This window comes from Hyposmocoma kahamanoa, unplaced genomic scaffold (assembly GCF_003589595.1).
Source record: "Hyposmocoma kahamanoa isolate Upper Pololo Valley unplaced genomic scaffold, ASM358959v1 88, whole genome shotgun sequence".
Taxonomy (NCBI): domain Eukaryota; kingdom Metazoa; phylum Arthropoda; class Insecta; order Lepidoptera; family Cosmopterigidae; genus Hyposmocoma; species Hyposmocoma kahamanoa.
In genome coordinates, this window is record NW_020654466.1 from 18617053 (window position 1) to 18637786 (window position 20734).

General features: G+C 35.6%; 1 protein-coding gene across 1 annotated transcript in view; it reads left to right on the forward strand.

Moving 5' to 3' along the window:
- The window catches only part of LOC113235587 (troponin C-like), a 52634-nt gene extending 38634 nt beyond the window's left edge, over window positions 1-14000 (forward strand). Inside the window, exons 5-6 of the mRNA XM_026471341.1 lie at window positions 10286-10417; window positions 13904-14000. Of these exons, the coding sequence (XP_026327126.1) occupies window positions 10286-10417; window positions 13904-13932 (161 nt within the window). The 3' untranslated portion in view covers window positions 13933-14000. The remainder of the gene's footprint in view (window positions 1-10285; window positions 10418-13903) is intronic.
- The last annotated feature ends 6734 nt before the right edge of the window (window positions 14001-20734 follow it).

Consider the following 20734-nt stretch of genomic DNA (forward strand, 5'->3'; position numbering starts at 1 on the left):
TTTTTTTTTTTTTTTTTTTTTTTTTTTTTTTTTTTATTGCGACTCGACAAAATGACTGCACCGCGCCTGATGGAAAGTGCGAATACAGTCCAGAGATGAGAGTAACGGATGGAAAACACAAATATCTTCACTCCGTCACTATCATTTTGCCGGTCTGGCCAAATGCACTGGATGTACACCAACTGATCCCTGAACGCGATTCGCAAAAGCGTTTCACTGTGGAGGGTTTTCCGCCGTGTGTACTGTGGTCGCTATCCAGTCGGCACAGAGCCTACCACAATGCTAAGCAGATGGACACTTGTGACGCCCTCGGTCGCCTCTTACGACCCCCACGGGCATGTATGGGGAGGCGACAATGTATTCTTAAGCCGTCGCCCCACGGCTAAAATCACAACCATCATTATTAATCCATAAGAAGTTCAACAACTAGTGGGCCGCAAAATGGGTTAATGTTGGACACGCCTGTTCATAACACTGCAGTACGACTCAGAGCTTTAAACCGCAAAGATCTGTTACGTCGACAAGTCCCATGTGCCTGTAATTTCACCAGCATCCTTACCCTTCAAAACCGGAACACATTAATGCTAACGTTACTGCTTGGCAGCAGAAATAGGTAAGGTGGCAGTACTTCCCTAGACGAACTCTTTCACAAGGAGTTTTGGACGGACGTCTGACGGACTACGAGAGTAAACCCCCTGATTCAATCATCCATGATTATGTGCCTCGCTCTAGCCGTGTATCACGGCCACTAGGTAGTTTGGCTTTTTAATACTATAGGCGGGGTTCCATCCGTCACTCGCTCAAGGTTATGCGATAAGTGCCTACTGCTGAGTGCGCCGACGTCGGCGCAAGCGCTAATATCACACTATAACTCAAAAAGTGTATTTTTTCAGAATTGAAAAAAAAAAAACTAAAATTACTCAGTTCCCGCGACAGATTACTAAAATTTGTGTATAAGTTAAAGTTTATTAGAGACAACTAAACAATCTTCTACTTTCCAAACATATTATTTAAAAATAAAAGGGAAAAAATAATGCATGTTTTTTAGTTATTACTGTGTTGTCCAGAACTAACCCACGAAAAGTTGTCTCATTTTGGGTTTAGTAAATGTGTTTTAATACTTTCTTACAATATTCTAACTACGGTTTTAGTGACATGTAGGGAATCAAATTTTACGTTCAGCAATAGTATAATCTTGTATTTCACATATTTTGAGTTACAACACTATTGTACTAGCAGTGCGATATAAGTCTTTCAATTCGATTCCGCACGACTGCACACGGCGTGCAATGTTATTTTCACCTCTCTGAGCGCGTGCTTAAGTTCCTTTTTTTATCCTAGTGAGCGCTTGGTATCATTAGTCAGATTTAGTAGGCTATAAAGCATAGGTATTTTCCATTTTGTATGAGAGTGACGTATCTGTTACGTAGTAAGTGTTAAATAATCTGTGCTATAGGTACAAACTTAGTTTATGTAATTGCTTATCATTATTCTTTTTATCATTAGTATTATTATAATATTTAGTTGAACCTTCCGGTTCCTTTCTGGTGGAGAGTGTCAGTATTACTTATTACTAATAAAATCTTACCATCTTAGAGTAGAACTTTCCACAGGATGCGTAAAAAAACTAAAATGACTTTTAGGGCAGGTAGTGTCACGGTTCAAATTCCTGAACCGAACATTTTCCCGTTCATAACTCTGAACACTGCGTAGTACAATAAATGAAATATAAATTTATCGCTGAGTAACACAAGTCAGGGTTGACACAAAAAAATTACCTTCAATAGTTCTTAGAACTTAATTCGTTCACAATTATAAATTAATAATGTATAGGTTATAATTAACAAATATAATAACGTGATTGTTTTTAAATTAACAGTAATAATAATTAACCTAGATCAGAAACTTTTGACTGCCTCCGTGGCCGAACGGCTACCATGCCGGACTGCCACGCAGAGGTCCCAGGTTCGATCCCCGGGCCGGGAGAAATATTTGTATGGCCTACAATTATTTCTCTCGTGAGTTTGGGTGTAATTTGTGGTTGTCTATATGTGTGTCCATGGCACCCGCGACACAGGGTTTCCCTAGTGCGGGGCTATGTTGAGTGTGTGCGTTATAATTTAAAAAAAAAAAAAAATTTTAAAGAAAGCAGTATATTTAAACATAATTATAGTATCTAGTAGCAGTAGAGCTCCTTGTGAAAGAGTTCGTCCATGGTAGTACTGCCACCTTACCTATTTCTGCCGCCAAGCAGTAATGTGAGCATTACTGTGTTCTGGTTTTGAAAGGTAGGGGCACTAGTGAAATTACAGGCACATAGGACTTGTCAACTTATGTCTCAGGGTGACGGGCGCAGTAGCAGTGCCCCTCAGATCTTTGTGATTTAAAGCTCTGAGTGGCACTGCAACTGTTACGCCCAGGCGTGCAGCTTACCATCAGGCGCCCGATTTGTTCGTCCCGTCAATTGATATTATAAAAAAAAAGTCATTAAATTCTTTATAGACAAAACATCTTTATAGATTTTAGAATATAATACCATTAGGTATATTTTCCGAAGTGTTAATAAAGATATTACAGATACTTACAAAATCTGTAGAAGCAGAAGTTTTTTTTTCTTATGGCAATTATTTTTATTGCACAAAGAAAAAACACTAAAAACACATGTTACAAAGGACATTTACAAAGGAGAACTTACCTGTAGAAGTCTAATATTACTTGTATTTAATGGATTTTGAGGAAACTTTGCAACGATTTTAAGTAAAGTTTGATAACAATGAAAATTAAACTTTTCAGATCTAAGAAGCGTATATGTGTTTTTAAACAAACCAATGTTTCGGGCATCGTTACGTCACGGCTGACGGAGATGGCAAAGTTATCAACCAAACAACAATCAATTTAAATACATCCGAAAAAATTTAATATGCTTAAAATGAAATAAAATGAAAATGTTGCTTAAAATGTCAAATTAACTCATTGTCTACTTTTTTAAATCCGACAAAACAGTGACAACCCATGTTTATAACTGAGCACATTTTCCCGAGCTCCTTGTTTATGGGTTGTTAGGATAAGAATAACATGTTTTCTTTCGCCGACTGTTGTTCGTTTGTTGCTTTTACAAATGATTTGCTATTTGAAAAAAGACGTAGACATGTCTATTCAATCAAATTTTGTTGTATTTGAACTGGAGTAGAGAAAAAAAATTAAAGCTACGATAATTTTTCATCTAAGGGTATTAACACACCAACCAATTTATAGTCGGTCAATGCCGTCGGCCGATGAAGCGTCTATCAACAGCTCCTACTACACCAAATCTATCTGTTCCATTTGTCATTGAATGATGAAACAATCGACGATGAATCTAGGCTTCTGTATGTCGGAGACAGTAATGAGTACGGACACTAAACGGAACGCAAGCGCGCCACCTAGCGGTGTGGTCCGCGCAAATACACTTCCCGTGCTGCCACAAAGTTGTGACCACAGAACTATAAATACAGAAGTGGTTAGTTAGCGTTAGACGTGTGCCAACTATAGGTCTCGAAAGACCTATCTGAGCTCAGTTCGCCATTTTCGGTTTGTATGGTATGGCTTTGTCATTATTTCGTGCAAATTCTCTAAAATCCTATAAACATGCCTTATTGTGCTGTTTTGGAATGCAAAAATAATAGCCGCAATATTTATTACCCGTGATGGTATCTCATATCATCGGAAAGTCTTATTTTATAATAAATTTTCAATAACTCCAATTCGTCCTTGTTCAGCAATGAACATCTAGATGGCAGCATATTGATTGAAATTTTATTATAATATTAAAACGTCGTAACTTGTATTATATTATGTATAAATTATATTATAATCCAAAATTTGTTATTTCTTTTTAAACTTGAAGCTACGACCTGTCAATATCAAGATTTTGTAGCATTTCAAATTAAGAATTTGTGACTTTTGACGATATCGATTCTAATAGTAATCGAGGCTAAAGGCCCTTTCATTGTTCTTTTTCTCCCGTGCTCGTGACTTTATTGGCAGGTCGATCGGACACTTTTCGATCGGGTCGCCAAGCAGTGTCGTCGTCACAGAACTATCCTCCGTTTCACCTAGTGCCCATTTTGATAGTTAAATTAATAGAAAGTACAAGTTGTTGTTCGATTCCAAAGTGATTAAAACATACAGTGTCACTATTAAACGCATTGCACGATCCCTAAATCTGCCCAAACGATGTTCGAAGATTCAGTTCTAAACCATGCCTGTTCCGACATGTATATAATTTAAAAGCTGTAGAGAACCCACTCTATGAATTACTTAATCCCTCATTCGATCCATCATCAATCGACAGTCGAATGATCGTTTGATTGATTCGACGTTGATCGGTTGGTTTGGTAACATCCTAACGTTTGAGACTTGTTGAACAATCACTGTAGTGAACCGGATTAGTTGCTACAAGTCTTTGTGTATTTATAACTATTTGAATGAATGCGATATTCTTCATTGCACGATAAAATTACAACACACTAGAGTAAAGTATACAGAATAAGCTAATGTAACACATTTACAATACGCGATGCAAAGAACTTATATACTAATTCAAAATTTTACTGTGCTTTTTGTGATTTTTTTTTTGTAATCCTAGATCAAAGTAATAGATTAAACGAAATAGCACCTACACGCATAGCTACATAAGTGAAATTAAAATCAATAAGTTTTGTTTGAAATGTTTTTGATACGTCGTAAGAAGATCCTGTTCCTTTTACTATACAGATTATAGCTCGCGTCATTATTGTATTGTATATGCCTCAGTAGGCGAACGGTTACCATGCTAGTCTGCCACTCAGAGGTCCCGGGTTCGATTTCCCGGACCGGAAGAAATATTTGGAACGCCTTGTCGTGAGTTTAGGTGTAATTTATGGTGTTCTATGTGTGTGTCCATGGCACCCGCGACTCAGGGTTTTCTAATGCGGGGTTATGAGTGTGTATTTATTGTTTATTGTCAACCCTTTATACGTTTCATTGCTAGCCACGCGTCTCATCTAAGAAACACACAGTGAACCTTCTTCGACGTGCAAGCTTTACATAAACTTTACATAACGCCACATGGACTCGAACTATCTCTCAATTTTAAAGCAACCGTTTTGTGAAATTACTCCACTAATTTCTTATAATTATTAATACAAAGATCAAACACTAAGATTAAACTCTTTCGATCGGGCTGGATTCGAACCAGAGCCTTCTGCGTATCATGCCTGACGTTCTCCCAACTGCGTCAGCAAACCAGCAGACCTTATGAATTGATGTATGTGCTTCTTGCAGATCTTTGTTCTTGTTTTTTAATGCCTTTTCGACGTAGCGCCATCTATGAAAGTTTTTCTTCACTCGGCCAGGTACCGGCTGAATATATATATATATATATATATATATATATATATATTAATAATAGGTTTCATATTACCAACAGTTTGAAGGCTATGATACCTGAGTAATTGGTTTTTAAGGACTTTTTTGTTTGGGAGAAATGTATGAAATGACTGTGATAATTATTTAGAAGAACTTTTCTTTCTAGTGGATAATCGTCTTTAATAGAAGGTGCGTATAAAGGTTTCATAAGGTTTTTTTTATAGAAGTCTCATGCCAAGTTATGTCGCTAACGAGGTTTAAATCCAAGCTCCGACATCGTCCAAGAGATAGCTGTAATAGAAGATTTTAGAAAATCTTCAATAAGCTTGTAACAATTTTGTTGAAACTGCTATTTTAAGAATTGAGCTTTGTTCTGTTTATATCAAACGATTGTAAATTGAGACTTTTAGGGAACTCTGTTTTATTTCAAATCTAAACAAAATTTATTTATAAAAGGAACTTTTTTAGCATACATTTAGCCGAACGAACGTTGAAATTTAAACTAACTTGCCTACATGGACCATTTTTTCGGGTTGGTATTCTCCGCCTAATTTCCGTGGCAATTTTTATTAAGTATTCGATATAAGAAATGAAACTGCCACTGGGTTTATGTGTAATAGGTACCCTGAAACATAAGTTGACAAGTCTCAAATGCCTAATAGTAAATTAATCTGAAAAATGGGTTAGTCATATCTGTCCTATGCACCTAGGGAGGGTATGTATTACCACTCAAGATGGCCATCGGCAGCGCGACAAACCAGAGCAGAAAAGGCGGAATGATCTAGACGCGTGCTGGAATAATTGATCATCATCGAACTTTTGTCATTAAGAGGTTTTTAGTTGAATTGACATTAATGATAAGAAAAATTGAAACACATTTTGTATTCCCAAGAAAACATCTTTGTTTATATTAAATTGGAAAGTTACGGTATGTATTCGACGTGTAAGTTATTAGAGTTTATCCTCGAAATATTGCGATTTCCAAGAGTGTTTAATTTTGTTCTTTTCTTAAAATTACGGCGACAGACGTGGAACCGGCTCCCATGAGTGAGAAATTGCTCACTTTTTTAATTTTTATTTATTACTGTGACGTAGTAAAGTAGTCAGACTAAGCAAGCAAGCAATCATATTTAATAAACAATGCTTAGCATTCATGTAATAACATAAAAGTTATTGAAAGGGACATCGAGATACCGAGGTCGGTGGTATCTTTTCGCTTGCTTTATTAACAACGTATAGTATAGAGGTAGTATAAACAAAAACAAACACTTGATATTATTAATGAAGAGCTTGTGTTTATTGTGGTCTACTTGTACAGAAAATAATGAATTTATATTACAATTAACGATTAAGTATGTACCAAAAGATAAAATATATATGGCATAATATTTGTATTAAGTAACAATTTCTTTTTAACATAAAATAAGAGACAATAACAAAGGGTAAATATGAAACTAAACAATATCTTTGTAGTGGTAAAGCAACAAAGTACAATAATTGATCGAATAATTGATCAATTGCTGCGTATATAGAGAGTTGAAAGTCCTTTGCCCAGTATTGAGACACTATTAAAGCCTAAAAAAATAATACTTCATATTTACTGCACAATATTTTACAGCAGTAGAGCTCCTTGTGGAAGAGTTCGTCTAGAGAAGTTCTGCTTCTGAATAGATGAGTCTATTTCTGCCGCCAAGCGGTAATGCTCACTTATTGCGTTTTGATTATGAAAGGTGAAGGTACTGGTAAAGTTAAAGGCATATGTGCCTTATCAAGTTATGTCTGAGTGCGACTTTAACTGTTACATTTTTATGGACAGGCGTATTACTTATCACCAGGCACACGATTTGCTCGTCACATCACTTGATATCATAAAAAAATTGTTGCATTAAAATTTGCAAAGAGAAAGGGGGATATAAATTAAATCACACATTCACATTGGATCATCATGCACGCCTCAGATAATGGCTTCGCAGAGTTGGTTTTATCGCACTTGAATATATTTCGCGTATTCACTCGAATTTATGTGCGAGAAAACAATGAGTTTTCCAATAATTGTTTGCTATAAACGCATTAATGGTTCGTTGTATGTACATTTGGATAAGTGCCAAGAGATTAATGCTGTTATTGGTTTTCGAAAATTGGATGAAAACCACGACGAAGACAACGAAGACGGCGATGATGACGCGACCGTGCCGTAAGAGGTGACTTTACTTTTTATTTAGAAACGTAATAAAATTCTCAGAAAGTCATCTCACCCTTGGTGTTATAAGTAAAAATAAAGCTTTTTAGGTGAGAGAATTGAAGTTTCTACGAATGAAATTAATTAATAATCTTTTTGGGCTTAAACAGGACATCGAACATTGTAAAAGAACCCGTGCCGAGCATTGAAACGTATTTAGGTTGATAAAGATTAGGAGTACCAAAGTCCATTGCCTATTTTTCGTTATGGAATAAAACTTGTAGTATACATAAAAAAACTGCCGATTGGCGCCATGTGTACTAGATTGCAGCTTTACTGCTGTTGCCAATATCCCAAGAGGTCTGGGACTTGTAGTGACCTATTAACGTCCATGTGGTGAGTTATTGCGGTAATTAAGTGAGAATAACATTTTCTTTATTTCATAGGTAAGCCAATTATACTGGACATAGACAAACTGATTAGATGTAGCTTCTCATTCGTAATGTAGAATCCAAAACTTAGGAAAAAAAAGCAAAAGCAAAACCCAAAAACTCTACCAGTAATGTGTAACTATTGTTACAGAGTTATATTGTAAGTATAGGAAATAAATTTCAAATTCGAGTATATTTGTTTTTTTTTAAATTAACCAACGTTAGGTAACGGTCAGATTTGTCTAAATAAACAAATATACGCGATATTGAACCCGGAAAAAGGAGTTTAATTTCCTATACCGCCTAACATACCATTTTTTTAAATGGAATCTTTGTATTCTTAGAAAATATTTGGATGATGACTAAAAAAAATCACCTGTATACTTGTTTTGTTTACTAATTACGATCGAAGTTGTTCATTCTATTTCAACACTAGAATTTCACGCAACATTGCATGAGAGGCAAAATTCACGTTGAATCCGAAAATTGTACAAACTCAGCAATTGCCTGTAAAAACTGGATTAAGTTCCAAAAAGTTAAAGCCAAAACGACTTTCTGAACACATATTTTAGAGTAACTTTCAAAGGTCGCACATAAAATATTTCCTACATTTTACAGGGTATCGTGTCAAGTTTCCTACCTTTTTTATTTGTTATGAATTCTGTACAAGGTAAGCGGTAAGCTACCGTGAAATTTAGGTCAAAACGTAAATTATAAATAGCAAATGTTTTTTTTTGTAAATGCACATAAAGGTGACAATATAAATTATTTTACTACTTGATCATCAAATAAACTAACAAACGTTTCCTTTCTCTCATTCTCCGATAGTAAAAAGTTCCTCCGGTCTGTTTCTCCGTGAGCAAACTGGCACATGCTGAGTGGTGACCTTTTTGGTTCCTTATTTTTGTAGTTGTAAAGTAGTTATTGTCAATGTAATGTGGACCAAATAAATATATTTTCTTTCTTCTTTCTTTCTAAAAAGAGGAAGGAGTAATGAAACGGTAGAGCTCATGGGCACACTCACCGAAGCATAATGTGTAGAAAACCAAGAAACAGGCAACTTTGCGTCGACAGGTTAAACTATGAAGCTGAGACTGAGGGTCGTATTCCAGGATTCTACTCAATGCTCAAGTCAGGATTTGAGCAGACTTGAGTATGATTTCAAGCACTGGAAATACGACCCTAATGGCAAGGACTTGAGTATGATTTTCAGTGCTCACTGCAATACTCAAGTCCTGACTTGAGTGTTGAGTAGAGTTCTAGAATACGACCCTAAGTCTCCTGGCTCTGAATTCAACCAAGTGTAAAGTTTTTAATTGTTATTTCCCTGAGCCATCTCACAGGTGGCTGCAATACTCTATACAAGGCTGGATTTGCGCACTTGCGTAAGGTACACATTCCAATTACTCATAAAGTAATTAATATGAGTAATTAATTTGCTGCTGATAAATTCGGCAATTTGTAACGAACTTGAACTACAAGTACACGTACTTCCGCCTGATTAGTTCGGCTCTCTGTTGTAGATAACTTAATCTAACACTATAGTACCGGCACGCTATGATGGCCGTATTGCCAGATTACAATAGTGAGGTCAAATCTCAATTCATTATCGAAAAAAATATAATCAAATGCGAGTCGCATCTTTAAGTTTTTAGATTTATAACTAGTATTGCAAGGTGTATAGTATTTATAACTAGTATATCGTCAATTCGAAACTACTTTATTTTGCATTGAGCTTTGACGCGGGTGTGCCGGAGGTAGAAGTTGTGTTGGCCAGCGATCCCATAAGTGACGATCGTATTAGATTTCATTTTCAAAAATTTCGAATTTCGAAAAACAAATGCCGAGTTGTGTTGTAAAATTATACATTCCACGTACATCAATGAGCTCCTTAAACGTAGTTATGAATTAATACGAAACTTGATGACCGGACAGATGTCAAAACGGCCATCATACCATGCCGGTACTGTAAGTCTGGTCTCTGCATTTCACTTTTCAGTCATAACTATCCCACTGCAGGGAAAAGATCTCCTTTCCCTTCCTACACTCATCACAATTTAAAGCCACTACATGCCAAAATGTCATATGCTCATATGACATTTTGGCATCTAGCTCGTCACTCCATCTCCTTCTGGAACTTCTACGCCTCCGGTTTGCGTCGGGTGGGATCCACTCCGAGGTGGTCTTTACCCATGGCTCGTTTTACATGCGATAGACGTGTTTGACCAATGCAAGAGAACTGCTATGTCTTTTTTATATTAGTACAGACAAAAATGAATATTTCCAGGCAACGGCTACATCCCTACATCGAGTCTACGCGAGATATTGGCAGCGCTGGATGATCAGCTCACACCTGATCAACTCAACGAGATGATTGCCGAGATTGACACTGATGACTCTGGAACCGTGGACTTTGACGGCAAGTATTTTTAACCCAGATATACCTGAAACTATATTATTTTAAAAGTGATTATTTTTTGTTAAATATATGAATTAAAATAGTTTATTGTACATAGTAAAAATAGTAAAAAAAAAAAAATCTCTCCCGTTTTCCCGGAAAATGCTGTCCTATATATGGGACAGTAGGCGTACAGGTAGAACGTAAGGTAGGTAAGGTAATTTAGTACGGAAATCGTCATAATTATAATTAGGTAGGTTTATTTTGATTATATTTTAAAGTAAAAAAGTATAGAAAAAGTTGGGGTAGTTAGCTTATTTATCAATTATTTAGTATGATAATCATCAAAACATTTTACACAAACACCAACATCACATTTCTTGCAGCGAGTCAAACATTTTTTGTGACATTTGCGGCATCGAGTTTGTTTGCTTTGAGGGATAACATGATGCCCTTTATTTTCCGTTCGAGAATCAACATGCTCATTCACAGACGGTCTACTGGGTCCTCTTTTTGATTTTTCTCGATTGATTTCAATCAAAGCAGTTGCAACTCGACGACGAAAGCCTAGGTGGTCTAAATTGCCGTTATTGTCTTTATATAATCGCCAAGCGTTATGTTTTGCCAAGTCGATCATGTGAGTCAGTAGTGGCGTATACCATTTCTTGCCCCTGATGCCTACTCTGTAGTGAGAAATATTTTCATCTGAGCGATCCACCCCACCCATATACTTGTTATAAATAGACACAAGTCGCGGCTCCTCAATGATTATATTCCTTTTTTCACTTTGGGAAAATCTCTTTGCAGGCTGCATAGGATTCAACCCAACCGAATTGGATGCAATGCTGAATATATTATTGTCATGCCACTTAGCGATGATGAAGTTATTGTCGTCTGTAATTCTGTAATCTATAGACCCTCTTTGTTTTTTCTTCAATTGCTTAGATGCAATAAGAGGGCAACTGGCTGTCCTGTTTTCCCGGATTGTTCCAGTACAACGAAATCTTCTTTTTGTCATTTCTTCCAGCAGTGGTGTTCCAGTGAAAAAATTGTCAATAACGATATGATATGGAAGATTGTAACCACGGGAAGTAAGTACATCACAGAAGGTTAACACTACACTGGCTCCAAGACCTAAATCTTTATAAATGGGGTTACACAATGTAGTTGCTCCTTGATATGGCTCCATCCACAAGACATATCCTAGCCGGGTAGCTCCTACCCAGGACTTATATCCATATCGAATAGGCTTACCTTTGATGTGTTGTTTGCATCCATGCCTACCATAATATGGGATCATAGCTTCATCAACGCTGTAATGTTCTTCCACAGGTGCAAAAGCTAAGAACCTCTCATTTAACAGACAAAGAATAGGTCTTATTTTAGTGTACTTATCATCTGGATTCAAGTCATCGTTTACATGGAGGTGGCGGAAAATAAACTCAAACCGGTCCCTGGACATTGCCGAACAAACCAATTCATTTTTACTATCAGGAGAATTTTCCCAAAACATTCTTCTTCGTGGATGCCATGAATAGCCACTCACTAACAAAATTCCAATAAAGCATTTTATTTCTCCAGCAGTAATATCACCTAGTTGATTTTTTTTTACAGCATATTTATTAGTTTCAGTAACCAATAACGTGATCACTCTATCATCGAAAAAACATTCAAACCACTCCAATGGACTCTTTTCTTGGGCAGCTCCTTGGATACAAGGCCACTCTATTTGAGGTTTGACCAGATCTTGCTTCTTCCAAGAATATCTGATTTTCTTCCGTTTTACTGGAGGTTCCACCGGTTCATCGTCCGAATCGGAAACTTCGCCACGAACAGTTAACAAAGCAGGTTGTAACAAAATATTTCTTGGCAAATTGTTTACAGAAACCTGGTCTTCATCCCCTGAATCTTCATCAGTGGGACAGTTGACATTCACTGGTGGCGGTAGAATGGTTAACAAACGTTCACGATGATCATCTTCGCTGTCACCCTCCTCCAGAATACTTAATATTTCGTGAGCCGCCAAGGGTCTACAAATCAATAAATTACCATGTATAAGCCTACTGTCCTACATATAGTACACTAACATATTCACCACAAAAAATATATGCATAAGTTATTAAAACTAAGTTATTATGGAATATTTATAATAACCAAGCAATCCACGAACAAAAACTATAGTTGTAAAAAACACTAAGCATTTTATTTGATCTAAGTACTCACCTATTACTTGACATGTTTTATAATTCACAATTTCGACGAGTTTAAAAACAATTAAAGAATATTAATTATTTGTAGAAATAAGCAATCGCGATGTAATTTAGTTGTGTTGCTCCTAACCTTTGAGAACGTAGTTGCATTTGACATAAATATAATGAGGGTAGAATGAAACATTTTTTTAAAATTGATGTTCTAAATATGGGACGGTAGGCATATCTGGGTTAATTGTCACAAGAGGTTAACATGAACAGAGGTAACATAAAAGTTTAAATACCTGGACTGGAGTTACCGACGTAACTTTCATAGAATGAATTTTGGCTCTTTTTTGTTTGTAGTGTACCCAATTAGTTAAATTAGTATTGGTACATCACTATCATAACACTCCATTACGTAACCTTAAGATGGCAACGAATCGATGGAAAAGATGACAGGGCAATGAAAATTCATTACTCACTCCATTAAAGAATGAAACCAATGTTATTTCTTTTTTCTTATCCGTCTATTCCATCAAGCCGCGACCACAGCTAGAAGATTATAATGATGTGACTACAGACTTATAACTAGTATATGGTTTTTCACTGTCGCAAATACATTCTTTAATTATTGTAATTGGTATGTCCGTTATAATTAAAGTAAAAATAAATAAATAAAAATATAAATAAATTCTATTACTTGGTTTTTTTTTATGTTGATGCCAATAGCAACTTTTTATCACCGCACCGCTCGCCACCGGCTGGGAGTCCATCCGCCTACTCTCGGGGTTTTCCCGCAGGAATACACGAAGTCCTTCAAAAGGGGTTTGAGAAGGGTCCTAAAGGGTTGGCAACGCGCTTGTGACGCCCTGGTTTTGCAGGTGTTTATAGGTGACGATGACCGCTTTCCTGATGGCGGGCCGTTTCCTTGTTTGCTGCCTACATAATATTAAAAAAAAAACGAGACTTTACTTGAGTGACATGTTGCTAATTAGATAACCTGACAATCTTGGTATCTGCTTCTTCTTCATGTTTTATCATAAGAGAGGCCGTAACCTTAAACTATGAAAAAGAAGAACATAGCAAAACTATCAGGTTATCTAATTAGCAACTTGTCACTCACAGTAAGGCCTCAATTAAAAAAATCAAGTAATGAAATGAAATTGAGGAAGTGAGAAATCATATCATAGTTATAAGTATGTAGTCACATCATTAGAATCTGCTAGATATAGTCGCGGAATATAAATAATAAATGACAAGATAAACCAATGAAAATGATAGACACAAGTAATTACAACGCGACCTTTTGTTCCAGAGTTCATGGAGATGATGACCGGTGATTAGACAAGACAAGAAGATATATTTTCACCCCGCATAACAAATTGTCTTCAATATTACAAATGTAATGTCCTTTAATAAACTGTAATATTTCGTTTCTGTCTTTTGTTTCAAAGACTATATTACTATTCTTCAAAACCAAACATAATCTTTAATATATTTAATAATTTTAAAAATACTATAATATACAATAAAATATACTTTTTATTAAATCTGAATAAAGATGCACAACATCCGCTCATTTATACGTCCCAGTAAACTCGTTAAGCCCGTATAGGAGAAAATTTATTAGTAGCAGTAGTTGTGAAAGAGTTTCTCCAGGGAAGTACTACCACCTTACCTATTTCTGCCACCAAGCAGTAATGTGAACATTACTGCGTTCCGTAAGAGTGCGTGCTTGAAATTACAGGCACGTGGGACTTGTCAACTAATGTTTCAGTGTCGGGCGCAGTGGCAGTGCCCCTCAGATCTTTGTGACAAAAAGCTCTAAGTGGCACTGCACTGTTAGGGACAGGCACATCGCTTACTCCCAGGCATACCACTTGTACATACCGTCACTTAGTATTATAAAAAATAAAAAAGAATATATAAGACTGGCTTTTCATTTTGTTTTTTGAAAGTAGAGAGGAATAAATTACTATATTTTGATGTGAAAATGTGCATTCACCCAGTCTTCTTACAACGACGTTCTTATGCTACTTACAAATCCTTTATTTGGCTCGCTATGACAAATATTCGTCTTACAAAGACAAAGTAAAGACCCACTAATTATGCAAGCAACTAGAGACAGCTTGCATACGTATAACACAGTTAACATACGTGGTTGCTTTTGATAGTATATCATCTTTATTATTCTTGAACTGTTCCAACAGTTTTTAGGGATATGAAGCAATAAGTTATTCTATAACTATCACCCCGTTTAAATTACAGACTGACTTATTAAATCCATGTGTGTCCAGTTTAGTATGTTCAAGTCCATAATAATATGATTAAAGTTTATAATATACTTTCAATATGTTTGCATGCCTGATGTTTGGCCGAACACAGTGAAACTATACTTATATTATACATGTTAACTTCTATGCGTTATAATCCATCCTCATGTGTCTAGTGGAAAGTGCAGTGCCACTCAGAGCTTTAAATCGCAAACTAAAAAATGCCTGATGAGTTGCCAGGGATAGATGGCCCTTATTTCGTCTCTATTTCTGGTTATATACTCGATGACTGTGACTTAAACTCTCTCATTAGAGAAGACTCGTGTCCGGCATTGGGACGTATAATTGGGTGAAGATAATCAAAATTCAGCGGACGTATCGAAATATCCAACTCTTTAATCTGTAACTTCACAGTAAGTGATGCTTCCAAACTTTGAAGAATCAAGGTTTATAGATGAGACGGGAAAAGTTTAGTTGATTTACTGCGTAGCTGTAAGCTGTGTGCCAAGTTTAAAGGAAACTCCGGTACGTTTGGTGAAAGGAATTACAATGCGGTTTCTATGTGGTACCTGATAGACGATCTACTTTACTACGTGCCTTATTTACAGGAACGAAAAGTATACTGGTATAGTGAATATTGGCTGTGAATTCTGTAGGAATGAGAGCTTTGCATTTTTAGAGTTTTTAGTCAGATAGAACGTCGAATAATCAAATAGTAAAAGAACGTTGTGATATGAAAGATGATTTGGTGATCAGAATTGTAAAGGGAATGGGGATTTGATGGCTTCATCATGTAGAAAAGATGAATTTTAGTAGACTGACAGCACAAATTTATAGACGAAATGTGGATGGAGGTAGAATTTTTTTTAAATTATACCAAGTGACGGGACGAATAAGTCGTGTACTTGATGGTAAGCAGCACGTCTGTCCATAACAATTGCAATACCGCATAGAAAACTATAATTAAATTTCAATATCATCGTACGGAGGCCGTAGTATACAGTAGAAATTATGAATATGTGGATTTTGGGGCGGTTAAGCTAAGAGAACAAAGCGTAAAGATTTTTAATATTTTACAGGTTTTCTTGAAATACTTATTTACCTGTTTGGGAAAAACATTATGCAAGTAAAACAAAATACTATTCAGAGTAAAAATACAATTTCTTTTCAAGTTTTCACTAAATTGTGCTTTGTAAATTACGTCCTATAGGATGATATAGATTGGTAATGTGATAGTGATTGATTTTTGTAATTATTTGGGGTGAACGAAAGAAGTCTCCCCGCACGATGTACCTAACATTCCTTTCCAGTACATCTGGCAGGCCCTGGGTAACAATAGAGTACAGTGGAAGCCATAATATACCTGACCTTCCAACCGTCTATTTGGTTCTAAGTAGATCAGTGTTAAGAATGGTGTTAAACAACTTTAACCTAAAGGTTAAAACCAGTGAGCCGTAAAATTCATTTGGGTATGACTTCCTTATTGCATCATAAGTGAATGACTTTTAAAAAAGTTTTTTAATAATATATAATTTGATCTTTAATTACATTACATAAGTACAAATTTCAACCGAAAAGCTGAAAATCCTTTACACTTTTCTGTTGAATGCGTAAGAAGGCCTTCAGAACCAAAAAATCAGCTAGGTGGTTAAGTATCTTACTTAGGGCAGCGAACTGTAAGTACTTTGGACCACGATGGTAAGCATTACAGTGTATGCCATTGGATACGATAAGAACATTTCGCTTGTCAAACTAAATCACATTTCCCTACAGCAAAATAAAATACAATATTATGTATTTGTTCACTTAGATTATAGATACATAAGCAAGTATGTAAACACTAAGAACGACTTTATAATTTGATCTCTAAATTGCCATGTTTGTGACAGTGTATACCGTCTGCCCCAGATAATAGTTTCCAACAAAACTTTACTAAACACGGGAAGATTGTAATAAACTAGTGAAGAGCCGTTACAGCTATTATTTTATATCGCAGTCACTGAATTACGAGATACTTAATATAAATTTGTTATTATATACTAAAGTGAACGTAAATTTTATATGTAATTAGATCTTACCCTAAACAATCCCCAGTCCTAAATTAGATTGTAAAATCGATTAAATTGCATAATACCAGGACTCGTTCGAGATTACGCGCTATGTACCTACCCTATTTTATTCTAATTTAGGATAGGTTATATCAATTTTTGGTAGTGGTAGAAAGAGTGAAAGAGTTCGTCCCTGTTTTTGTTGATGAGTATTCTATACAGTAGGGATGTGGCTGATGCAGGTTTTTACACATCCGCGAATGCGGATGCTGATTTTTTAATTTAACGTCTGCAGATGCTGACGTGGATGCTTATTTTATTTATTTAAAAATATCTTTAAAATGTACAGATCTTTATTAAATCTACAAGAAAATTGATTTTTTCAATGATTTTGTAATGTTTGTTATAAAAAAAATATTAGTAGCAGTAGAACTCCTTGTGAAAGGGTTCGCCCTGCGAAGTACTGCCACCTTACCTATTTCTGCCGCCAAGCAGTAATGTCAGCATTACTGTGTTCCAGTTTTGTAGGGTAAGGGTGCTGGTGACATTACTAGTGGTATATGGGAGATGTCAACTTCTGTGTCAGAGTGACCGGCGTGGTGGCATCGCCCTTCAAATCTTTGCTACTTACAGCTCAGAGTGGTACACAACTGCTATGGACTGATGTGTCGAATAATTTGTTCGTCCCGTCACTTGGAATCATAAATAATTTTGAATAAAAAAATATAATCTCAGTACAGAGTACTAAAAAACCGATCTCAAAATTCATTCATCCCCTATTTTGCCACTCTTAGAGGTAGAATATTTTCTTCAAATTTAAATGGGACCACTTCTGAGGTATCCTCTTTCCAACAAAAAATGATCATCAAATTCGGTTCATAAATGCTGGAGTTATCACGTAACATTCATAAAAAAAAAACTTAAGAACCTGATTGAGAACCTCCTCCTTTTTTGAAGTCAGTTAAAAAGGGTTTTTCTGAAATATTCTTTAACAAATATAAATACGTGTATAGTGGGTGTTTCCTTTTCACTTATTTTACTAATAGTGCCTGATTTAGACAGAAAGACTATTTTTTATTTTTATTTTTACTGCTAGCGTATAACGCATTTTTGCTCGCATCCATCGGTGATATAAAGTAACAATGTGATTACTAACATCACTAGTGAAAATAGGTTTGTAGGTCACAGGGTATTTACTTAAAATTGACGCAGAAAACTTCTGTTCAAAAGAAAAGCGGAATAAGCTGAGATTCCTGTTACATCAGAAAGTTAAAAACACATTTCTGAAGCGTTAAACAGACGTCCTGTTCTTTATGTCTATATATCTTCCCTGCTTTTGTTGACGAGTATTGTGCAGAGCAGGGTTGTTACTGATGCAGGTTTTTACAAATCAACCAATGTGGATGCATATGCTGATTTTTTTACTTTAACATCTGCAGATGCTGATGTGGATGCTGATTTTATCTATTTTAAAAAATCTTGAAAATGTACAGATATTTATTGATTTTACATGAAAATTAATTTTTCAATGATTTTGTGACGTTTAAGTAAGGAAACTTTCACAATTAGTGAAGTACTGCCACCTTACCTATTTCTGCCGCCAAGCAGTAATGTCAGCATTACTGTGTTCCGGTTTTAGGTAAACTGGTAAAACCTCCATAAAATCAATCAGCTTGCCAAGCTTAATCATACTGACATTTTCTCAAAAATAAAAACGATGGCTGAACTGCTTTTTGGGCTTGCGGTCTGTTTTTGAACGGTTTTTAAATTAATGACACGAAGCAAATACCCGCAATGAATATCAGCATCAATCAATGCGGAGGCTGTTGCGGATGTAGATATATTAATTCATGCAAATTATCCGCGGATGCGGATGCTGATGCTAATATTTGCAACAACTCTAGAATTAGTTTGAATTTAAAAATATTAAATCTATTATTTATTATATATTATATTATGACCAAAAAACGTCTCATCGAGTGTTCACGTAAGTTTAGCGGTAAGAAATTTAAACACAACAATAATAAAATAAACAGGTAGAAGGGCGTAACAAATCTAAGGGCTAGCTCATAAACTAGACAAGTTAGGAAATAGTGTTCAGTTAGGCGGGACAAAAAATATGTACATGTAATTAAAGTACAAAAATAAGTTTGAACAGTCTTGGTTATACACTTTTAGAGATAGCTATGAGGTAAATGATAAAAAAGAATAGGCATAAGTGTGTATGTATGTTTGATTAGATTTGTTTACGTGCAAGTATGCGTTTGTTTGTGTGTGAAACTCAGTCAAGCTCACGCTCATCTAAGTCAAATTGATTCTACGGGCTCTTATGCAAATTTCTCATTTCAGGAACAATGCCGAACGGACACAATGGAGACCGCTGAAAATTACCTGCCCGAACCCCCCCTGGGTCGGTTTTGGGATGCTTACAATTGATCGCTCAAGGCTTTACAAGAGAATATAGAAGTTTTCAAGATGTGAGAGAATATAGACGTACGTTACCTAGACCTGTTAAAGACGTTTTAGTCGCAGTAGAGGTCCTTGTAAAAAAGTTTTAAGTATTTCTACCGTCAAGCTGTAATACGAGCATTACTCGGTCTCATTCTCAGACTAGTGTTCACTACCTAATTTCTGTGACAATTTTTATTATTTAAGTATTTAATTTTTTTCATCGTGCAATATTGTTTAACATTCGAGTATTGTATCGTGAAATATTATTATTATAGACTGAAGCAAAATGAACCGTATTTTGTACGGGAAAAATTTGAATTCGACCTGTGATAGTATCAACTTTTAAATTTAAAATAAAAGTGCGCAATTGACCTTCATCTGACCTGCAGGAAAGTGATGATGAGGTCGACAATGGATCCTGCATATATATAATAATACCGATTTACTCTTACCTTGAAATAACCTAAGTTATAGCGTTCAAGAAACAAGTCTGAGTTGTATTGAATATTCTACAGCGTCCATAATCTAAATAACAATAACATAACCCATCACAAATGTCCCGAATTCGATGCGAACCCCTTATGGTACTACGCCTACGCAAACATATCAAATTTTATCGTAGTTAAGTCAAGTAATATCAGTTCACTAACTTTATAGTGCGACAGCTAGATGAACCTTCATAAGTCGCTGAGCCAGTGCAATCGCTGGCAGGCGAATTAAGACCATAAGCTTCACGAACGACAACGCAATTTACGATATTAGAAATCATTTCGGAAATGTCTATAGGACCAGTTTCCTTGTCAGGAAAACTATGTGACGAAGAAAGAAGTAGAAAATGCATTTTATTTGATTACCACAAATGACACCACACAAGTAACGAAAACAAATTACAGTATGTTGCACATGATACAATACTTTCATTTCTTACTTAATTAATTCTGCCCTCCTAACTAAGAGTACAGTAACTAAGTCAAGCCTGTTTTCGAGAAAACGTGGTTAAAGAAAATAATTTAAAATTTACTGTAGGTTCAAAACTACACAAGTTACAGCGACATGGCATATATCAATAGAAAGGTTAAAGAATGAAGAATTGCAAGGTGACATATTTATATATGTATGTTAAGGTTATGTATGATAATATTTCAAAAGTATACTTATGTTCAGTAACTGCTCTAGTAACACAACTGATCCTCCTAACCATAACGGCAGTAAGTACCCTAGATACTTACTATTAGACCACTTATTATTAGATAAATATCGTACTGCTAATTAATCTAGAAACTACATATTCAAAAACATATTAATAATAACATATATAATAAATAACTACAGTATATATTAAGTTACTGCAGTTTTTGCGAAAAATACACTTCA